At 38.8% G+C, this 9,575-nt stretch overlaps 1 protein-coding gene across 2 annotated transcripts in view; it reads left to right on the plus strand.

Annotated features, from left to right (window-relative positions):
* gclc (glutamate-cysteine ligase, catalytic subunit) overlaps positions 1-7,342 on the plus strand; it is a 12,951-nt gene extending 5,609 nt beyond the window's left edge. For both annotated transcript variants that reach the window (XM_046070326.1, XM_046070327.1), the window contains 14 exons: positions 1,417-1,599; positions 2,079-2,192; positions 2,506-2,564; positions 3,258-3,394; positions 3,579-3,653; positions 3,896-4,012; positions 4,422-4,560; positions 4,685-4,797; positions 4,904-4,996; positions 5,129-5,233; positions 5,366-5,447; positions 5,541-5,650; positions 6,351-6,471; positions 6,583-7,342. In XM_046070326.1, the coding sequence (XP_045926282.1) occupies positions 1,417-1,599; positions 2,079-2,192; positions 2,506-2,564; positions 3,258-3,394; positions 3,579-3,653; positions 3,896-4,012; positions 4,422-4,560; positions 4,685-4,797; positions 4,904-4,996; positions 5,129-5,233; positions 5,366-5,447; positions 5,541-5,650; positions 6,351-6,471; positions 6,583-6,764 (1,630 nt within the window). In that variant the 3' untranslated portion in view covers positions 6,765-7,342. The remainder of the gene's footprint in view (positions 1-1,416; positions 1,600-2,078; positions 2,193-2,505; positions 2,565-3,257; positions 3,395-3,578; positions 3,654-3,895; positions 4,013-4,421; positions 4,561-4,684; positions 4,798-4,903; positions 4,997-5,128; positions 5,234-5,365; positions 5,448-5,540; positions 5,651-6,350; positions 6,472-6,582) is intronic.
* The last annotated feature ends 2,233 nt before the right edge of the window (positions 7,343-9,575 follow it).

Here is a 9,575-nt window from a genome sequence, read left to right on the forward strand (position 1 = left end):
GTCCACGGCTGGAAAAATAAAGCTACGTAAACGTTAAGTGCCAAAAACTGCATTTCACTGAATGGCCACTTGAGGCTGGCTCCAAAAGCCAATCAATTCCCATAGACCTCAATTGTAAAACTTTACAGCAGAAATCATTCAAAGAGCTGAAACTCATCAGTCCTGCCCACCTTGCCAGTCCCTGCCACAGAGGAGTTTCCCCATATCGTGACACTGGTGTCGGCCTCACCATAGAGATGTTATTATCAATGTGATGAGCAGTGTTCCTCCTCAGGTATTCAGGCCAAAGGTTTACATTTTTGTCTCAACAGACCAGAGAGCCCCTTTCCTCGTTCTCATAGTCAATCATTAAGTGCTGTTTTACAGACTTCATGGGGCTTTTATTTGTCTTTGTGGAGGCAGGAGTGATTCTCTTCCATCTCTGCAGAGGATCTCAGTGATCTTTGGTCTCTTCTCTGAACAAGGTCCTCTGAGTACTGAGTTCAGCACCACAACATAAGAGGAACGTTGGTTCCAAACGTGTTGCTTTTCATAGTGTTAGTGCCCACGGTGTCCCACAGGAGGTTTAGTGTTTCATCAGTTTGTTAAACCCTCGTCTTTATTTATACCTCAACATCGTTCGGTCTTTGTGTACACACAACTCCTGAAATATCATGGCCTGTTAGTTTGACACATTAAAGGATCTGAGTTCACTTTGAAGAGTGTAAAAGTATAAAAATAAAATAAGGTATTACTGCATTTAAACTACATACATTTGCAACATTGTATGATCCTTAATAATGTCACACTTGAGCGTGGATTGCTTGTGGATTCATTTTAGTCTATAATAAGACAAATTTAAAAAGTTAAACCATTTGTCTCCTACCTTTTTTAGCATTTTTGAAGATGATGATTTTGTTCTGTAATAAGTTGAACCTTTTTACAAATGGGCTCTAGCGAAATCCCTAAAAATCTCCAAAACGTGGAGGTGATGTGAGGATATTTGACCTCAGGTCAGCGGCAATAATCTGAGCATGCTGTTTGCATGCTTAAACTGTAGTAGAGTTTTCTGCAGGCGTGTAAATGTGTTTGTACAAGCTTGTGAGTGTTATGCTTGCTCGCTGCCCATGACGTCGGTCTAAATCTGTGGAGCCAACTTCACCCAGGGGAAATACCAATGGCAGTGGGAATAGTAGAGCCGATGCATTCCTCATTACTGCCCCTCTGTCGCACACACCAAAGAGCACGCTCCGGAGCACAAATACATCGTGTTGGTGTGCCCCGCCAAGATTATGGCTGACATACGATAAACGGAGAGTTTATTCAATCAGAAAGGTCATCATGATACGGAGACCAGGGCACTTTTTTGATGTCCTTTTTTCTTGCTGACCTAAAAAAAGCCGAATGTTTTACAACATTTTTAAATTATGTTTTCAGTCACCCCACGCTTTGGAGACCAGAGTATGGCAGCTACATGATTGAAGGAACTCCAGGGCAGCCCTACGGCGGCACGATGTCAGAGTTCAACACCGTGGAGGGCAACATGGGGAAGAGACGACGAGAGGCCTCGTCTGTCCTGAACAAGAACGAAACCCTCTGCACCATCACCTCATTTCCAAGGTACTCTGGTTTACAATGAGCAAATGTTTTAACCCTCTTTTAATAATTGTGAGTGGAGACAAGAACAAAAAAAATTATGTTCAAAAGTTTTGCAGTTGTGTGCTTTATGTTTAATTCAATTTGATGGATTTTGTAAGTTTACAATTTGTTCATGGATTTAGCTTTCTGTCATTTTCAATTTGCAAAAATGCTGATTTTTAGCTTCTCCAGTGTGAGGGTTTGATGCTTTTCTCTGTCATACTTATGGACTGTGATATCTTTGGGTTGTAGACTGCTGGTCAGACAAAACAAGTATTTGAATATGTCACTTTAGGTTTTGGAAAGTTATAATTTGCATATTTCTCTATTTTCTGACATTTTGAGACAAAACAGTTAATCAATTTATTGAGAAATTATTTGGCAGAATAATCATATAACACATAATATATAACACTGTTATTTGCAGCCTTATAATAGTAATGTTTTGATCCTTTGTGTAGGTTAGGTTGCCCAGGTTTCACCAAACCAGAGCACCGGCCGACCCCTGTTGAGAAAGGGGTGTCAAAGTCACTGTTTTTCCCAGACGAAGCCATCAACAGACACCCAAGATTCAGGTAGGCTTCATGGTTATAACTTTGTGACAATGTGCATGTGTGGTTAACTCGCTGATATGATTTTCAATGTGTTTATGTAAAATAATTACTATCAGGCGATTATATTCTTGGATTTTTATATCTGTATCTGACCCTGTATAGGCTGTAAAGACATGTTTTTTTTCCTGATGTATTTTTACTGTTTGTGCCAGTAGATTTTGAAGATGCCATATATGCATGTTCCTTTCACTGCGCATGCTTGTTTTTGTATAATGAAGTTTGTGTATGTGTGTTGTGTACATGACTGCATGTGTTTGTGGATTTGCTTTTCCAGCACCCTTACCAGAAACATACGTCACAGAAGAGGAGAGAAAGTTGTGATTAATGTGCCAAGTAAGTGAATGAAATGAGACGAATAGTATTATAAACTTGTTTTGTTTTTCAATTAAAATGTGACATTTACTTATTTATAGTTAGACGGAATACGGTTCAAATATCCGTCTACATAGTTGGAGACCCTATTTCCATACTGGCGTAAAGCAGTAACGTCACACTGAGCAATCCAACAGCCTGCTACACAAGACAAGAGCCACAGACTCTGAACAACATCCACATTCGCTTTCCTGCTAAAAAGTCTCCTACATATCTAACTTACAAATATGAAGACGTGTGTTGTCCTGCACATTAGCTGGTTTAATGTGCAACCCAAAAAACATTCACTGCGGAAAAGTGCACTGCTAACTTCTGTTTCTTAGTTAGCTAATTAGCTGCTCAGCTGCAGCACATTAAACATTACTCTTCATTATGTAACAACATGCTGTCTGCCCATGACTTGTAGCTACAGTGCAAGTTTGTTCACTTTGTCTCTTGTTCACTACTATGTAACAACGGCACTCTGGCAGCCCCAAAGCCTAATGTTCTTCCTTTTTCAATAATAAAAAACTATTAGCAGTACATTTAGAAAACACCTTTTGACTAAATGAGATTTCACTTGAATGAGAAATGCATAGATTTTGATGCATTTCCTTTGGCTCTCAGAATGCATGGGAAATAATAATTATGACTAGATTTCACTTTGTGTTTCAGTTTTCAGAGACAAGTGCACTCCATCTCCATTTGTGGAGGAGTTTCCTGAGGATGATGGTGAAGCAGCAAGGGCAGCGCTGCCCGATCATATCTACATGGACTGCATGGGCTTCGGCATGGGCAACTGCTGTCTGCAGGTACTGACTGGGTAGTGTGACATCTCCGAAGTCTCTGCTGCCTTGAATCATCCTTTTTGTTTTCAAACAGTGATGTAATAACGATGGTGTAACCTGGACTGTTTTGATTTTTGTCTGCAACATTACAGTCCCAATAAGTGATTTATAAATGTACTTCAGCCTCTTTTTTACGATGCTTCTGCAGGTGACATTCCAAGCTTGTAGCATTGATGAGGCAAGGTACCTTTATGACCAACTAGCGACATTCTGCCCCATAGTGGTGAGTAGAAAAGCACGCACTTCCTATCATGTATTATGATTATTTACCTGACGTCTTCTTCAGTCGGACTACTATAACTAATTATCTATTAACTGAATCAAATATTTGGATTTGGGATTTGGCAGTTTAGTCCAGAAGTCACAGTAACAATAAACAGAGAAGATTGTGTGGCTTTGTTTTTTTTTTTTTTGGTTGTTTATAAAACACTACACACTGCTGAATGCTGTTTTGGCTCTTTACAGATGGCGTTGAGTGCGGCCTCACCCTTCTACAGAGGCTTTGTGTCAGATAATGATTGTCGCTGGGGAGTTATTTCTGCCTCAGTGGACGACAGGACACAGGAGGAACGCGGGCTCAAGGTGAGCAGAGGGACACCCTGAACAACCAGACCCATAGGGAGCAAAACACACTTATTTATTTTGCACAATGTATCAGTCAGAAACTGCTTTGCTGCCAAATAGTTTTACACATACAAGGAATCTGCTTCAGTATTTTGGTGCATAACAATAAACATAGTAGGTAGAAAATATAAAATAAAGCAAATACCGCAGGTCAAGAATCATACGTTTAAAATTGACAATAATAATAGTATAAGACATATAAAAGAAAAGAATTAAGACTATGTACAATATGGCTGTGCAATGTAATTTTACTCGGTTTCTCTTAAAACCTTTCTCAAGCTAAAGGCAATAGTACTTCTAAGATATCACAGTAAAACTTTTGATGCTTATAAAAATTATAAAAATGTTGGGGTTTTTTTCTTTGCAGCCACTGAAAAACGACAAATACAGGATCTTCAAGTCAAGATATGATTCAATTGACAGCTACCTGTCTAGCTGTGGCGAGAAGTACAACGACATTGATTTGACAATAGACGAGGAGATCAACAAGCAGCTGCTCGATGCAGGTACCGTCATTTTCAAAGCTAATATACAAATATGTTAGCCGTGAAATGGAATATGAAATGAACGCCATTCAGCTTCACTAATAGATGCTTGTACAGTAAAGAATAATCAGCTTTCTGTGTGTAGGAATAGACAAGCTGCTGGCTCAACACATAGCACACCTCTTCATCCGAGATCCACTGTCTGTATTTGAGGAGAAAATTCACTTGGATGATGAAAATGAGTCTGATCACTTTGAGGTGAGGTTTTCTGTATTCCTTAAGCAGTTTCTTAGAAGAAAGACAAACATGTATACAAAACACAGTACATGGTCGTATTTATTCAAACCAAACTGTCTTCTTGCAGAACCTCCAGTCGACCAACTGGCAGACGATGAGGTTTAAACCTCCACCTCCAAACTCTGATATCGGCTGGAGGGTTGAGTTCCGCCCGATGGAGGTAATAACTAACTGCACCATCACTTAACTTTTAGTTGTAATCTGTGTTAATCTTTGATGACAAGGCATGTCAAATAAAGGAAAAAAAAAACCTGAGAGTGAGTTCAGTTTTATTGTTGCTTCTGTTTCTCAGGTGCAGCTAACTGACTTTGAAAACGCTGCATACGTGGTCTTTGTCGTCCTGCTTACCAGAGTGATCTTGTCCTATAAACTGGACTTTCTGATCCCTTTGTCAAAGGTAAAAACAGCTACACAGCTCTAGGCTTTTATAAAATGTGAAGAGATGTTTAATTAATGAATGAAGGACATGTGGACAATGATCTACTTTTTACGGAGAGCTCTGATACAGTAAACCCTTGTCTTTCATTAGGTTGACGAAAACATGAAGGTCGCACAGAAGAGAAACGCTGTCCAGGAGGGTATGTTTTACTTCCGAAAGGACATCTTCAAAGGTGGGTCAAACAATAAGTGCAACACTTTACATTGATTCTTACAGTGAATGCCTCCAATAAGAGTAGTAAAACATTTGTATTGTCCACCAATAGGCTGCAACCCGGGCCTTGATGGCACTGCTTCTGCTCAGAACGGCCTGGAGACTGAGGGTACTAACGAAGAGTACATGCTGATGAGCATTGACACAATCATCAATGGAAAGGTGATTTATTATCTTGCATGTTTTAGCCATGTAAGCAGTATGGCTCAATAGATGGCCCATCATTTTGGTCTAGACTGAAATATCTTATCAACTATTTAGTGGATTGCTGTGAAATTTACCTTAGACATTCATGTTCCCCTCAGTATCAATGTATGGTGATCTCTTAATTTTTTCATGTAGCTGTAACTGCTGTAACTGTCCACATCAAAGAGATTGTAACACTGTATCCACTTGGTGAAAAGAACAACAGTAGTATAAGTAAATATTGGCAAATGGCTGCAAACCAGCTATGGCTCCCGGTTACTTGAATAAAATCCAATATTTACACTAACACAGTTAATTCAGTTAAAAGGACCCTATACATCGTTTTGATCAATCTGGTTTCACTTATTACAAATGTGTAAAATGGAAAAAGCACCTACTTTAGGCTGTTTACATGATGTGACTACAAGGCTAGCAGTGTTTGTAACCCTCTTAGAATAATGTCTTTGTTTTGTCCACAATCCAAAGATAATCAGTTTACTGTCATAAAGGAGTAAAGAAACAGAACATATTCACATTTAAGAAGCTATCAGTTTTGCATCATTTGTTTAAAAAAATAACTCGAAACCAATTAATCAATTATCAGAATAGTTGGCGATTAATTTAGTAGTTGACAACTAATCGATTAATCGTTGCAGCTCTACTTTTTTATCACCAGGAGGGAGTATTTCAAGGACTGATCCCGATCCTTAACTGCTATCTGGAAAACATGGAAGTTGATGTGGACACCAGGTGCACCATTTTGAATTACCTGAAGCTCATCAAGAAACGTGCCTCAGGTAAATTTGCATTAAGGGACAAAACGTAACTTTCTCATAAGCCAAAGCCGATTTTCTCTTTATGCAGCTTTAAATCTGAGCGTAACTGTTAATTTTGCTGATCTGAAACAGGCGAGTTGATGACCATGGCCAAGTGGATGAGGGAATTTGTTGCAAAGCACCCGCAGTATAAGCAGGACAGCGTGCTAACTGACAAGATCAACTACGACCTGTTCAAAAAGTGCGACAAGATTGCAAAAGGCGAAGAGCAGTGCCCAGAGCTCATTGGAAACCCAGTCAACAGGTTCAAATGAGAATCGAATGCCATCGTCATTATACAAACTCGCATGTAAAGGAAGACCAAATGTGTGGCTCAGAACGAAAGCGGTCCAATTTTAAGAGAATGCATAAACAGCATGTGTGTGTTGTAAGAAACACACCTGCATCAAGTGTATGTATATATACTGTATGAGATTTTTATGATTACAAAATTATTTTAATAGGGTTAAGACACAAAAGGTTGTGTAATAGAAATCAGATGTGTATTTATTTTTTCCTCTGGAAGTTAAGCCTTCTGTTTGCATATGTAAATGTAGCAAAGAGTTGTACAGTAGTCTGCTTTTAATTTTGTGTTCTGTAAATACTGTACTTCAGCTCTTTAAAACATTAACATCATGGGTTTTGTTTTTTTTCTGGATATGAGCTTTCTTCGCGTTTGGTAGAGATCTTTCTTTGTTTTTGCATTTTAAGAGAAATGGTTTTTTTTTTTGGTTTTTTTTTTGCTCTGCTGACTTTGTAGTGGGACCTTGAATATCGCGTTACATTCAATTGGAAATGGTGAACCATTGTTTGCAATGTGTTGCTGCTTCAAAATAAATCTGTACAACAGTTAGTAACAGTTTACTATTACTTTCACTATTTCGGGTGTTTAATGGAATGAGTTTCACAAACAAGTCTTGAAACCCTTCCAACTAGCTGCATTAGCAGTATTTTGATTGATCGGCTGCAATCATTAAATCAGCATAATTTAATGGTAGGACAGCATCAGGAGCTGGCAGAAAGTCATGCTCCAACTTTGTAACTCTTAAGAATTTCTCATGTTCTTTCTCAAAACTTGAAAAATGAACAGTAAATAAACCAAACCAAACGCATCAAGTATCTGATAAAATTCCTGTTAGGCTGTATAGCCTACTTGGCATGCTTTGAGTGAAACATGTTTACAAAAAGTATGTTTATCTTTGCATTTGCTAATTAGCACTAAACACAAGCTAGCTGAGGCAGATGGAAGTTTGTTCTGCAGGGATTTGGTCATAAACCAAAGTATTGGACAAATAATTTTGACTCAATGATCGCGCTAGATAGTCTGTAAAAACCTTAATGGCTATTCATCTGATAGTAGTTGAAAAATTTCAGAGTCACTGACAGACAGACCGACATCACAATGAATACTGACTGCTCTTGGAGGTTAAAACAGCAATTCTGATAATATGCCTTCATCCATCAGGAGGGTGTGGTGTAGAAAATTCAATTCCAGGTACTCGAGTCGACTCAATGTACTCTATGCTTGTTTTTATAAATATGTGCTAATGCGTTACAAAAATAAACCAATGCATTTTAACCTGAACACACTTTTTCTGTAATACTTTAAATGTCCAACATCCACTACCTGAACAATTTCGTCCACAAGAGGGTGGTATTGATCTTCAGCTTTTCATGATAGCCTACTGAGCTGCAATGAAAAATGGGAGCATTGCCTCTTGGACCAGATAATGGTTAAGGCTGGTACAGGCCCTGCAGAGAGACAAGAAACATTGTTTTATCCAAACAAAGCCCTTGGACTCATAGTTATTATTATTGATGCAATGGACATTTGAATAAAATAAAATGCATATGTGTGTTTAGTTGATCTTCCTCTTAAACATTCTTTAATGTAATAAAAGTATGAAGATTGTGCACAAATAGTCACATTTGGAGAACATGACAACACCAAGATAACCACGAAATATTTCACTGTAAAGTTCACAAATACTTCTGGTTATTAGAGACACTTGATGTGACAACTTTTTTTGAAGTAGTAAAATACACCGACCAGCCATAATAACATCATGACCATCTGTTGGTCATAATATCTGTCTCCCTTTTGCCGCCAACACAGCCCTGACCCGCCAAAACATGGACTCCAATGTTTTTGTACTGTGTATCAGAACCAGCATCAAGTTTTTCAACAATTTGACCTACAGTTGCATGTCTTTTGGATCGGACCACATGGGCGAGCCTTCGATGAGCCTTGACTGCCCATGACCCTGTCGCTGGTTCACAGCTTTTCCTTCCTTGGACCACTTTTGATAGATACTGACGACCGCTTGTTATGAGAGATGCTGTGACCCAGTCATCTAGCCATCACAAATTGTCCCCTGTCAAAGTTGCTCGAATCCTTATGCTTGCCCATTTGTCCTGTTTCTAACACATCCACTTTGAGGACACAATGTTTAAATGCTGCCTAATATATCTCATTTAGATATCAGCGTTATTCACTTCACCTGTCATTGGTCAAAATTTTATGACTAATCGTTATGTGGCAGGTCAGTGAATTTTAGTACGGCCATCTGTCCCCACTAATTCCGAGGAGGAATAGCTTTTTCACAGCAGACATTTTTATTTGTATTAGAAAGCACAGTTGTTAGGCTACTATAATAACAGTAATGGTTCTGTTCTATTTAAGTGTGCCAGTAAGCCATGACAGTGTGTGGCAGTGAGCCAGCATGTACAATACCACAATACCTGAAACTGAAGCAACTCAAATGAATTCAGCCACCATTCATTATATTATTTACACCTGTGCTTTTCCTACTGCATATATCAAAATTTCTAATGTGAAAAAGCGAAAGGCCTGTATAATGGGCCATCGGCGTTGCCAGGTAATTTTTCCGGGACTTTAGCCATGGATGTTTTGCCTGTAGCTCCGAATGTAACTCAACAACAACATCAAAAATATTTTCCTTATAAATATATGCAATAATCCTCATGACGCAGACTGTCTCGCAGGTCTTGAAAGAATGGAGGCTACTCGTAAAAATATTGCTACATTTTGTTTGAAGTTCTGGTGATGTGACCTCCCCACAACG

This window comes from Micropterus dolomieu, linkage group LG15 (assembly GCF_021292245.1).
Source record: "Micropterus dolomieu isolate WLL.071019.BEF.003 ecotype Adirondacks linkage group LG15, ASM2129224v1, whole genome shotgun sequence".
NCBI classification, from domain to species: domain Eukaryota; kingdom Metazoa; phylum Chordata; class Actinopteri; order Centrarchiformes; family Centrarchidae; genus Micropterus; species Micropterus dolomieu.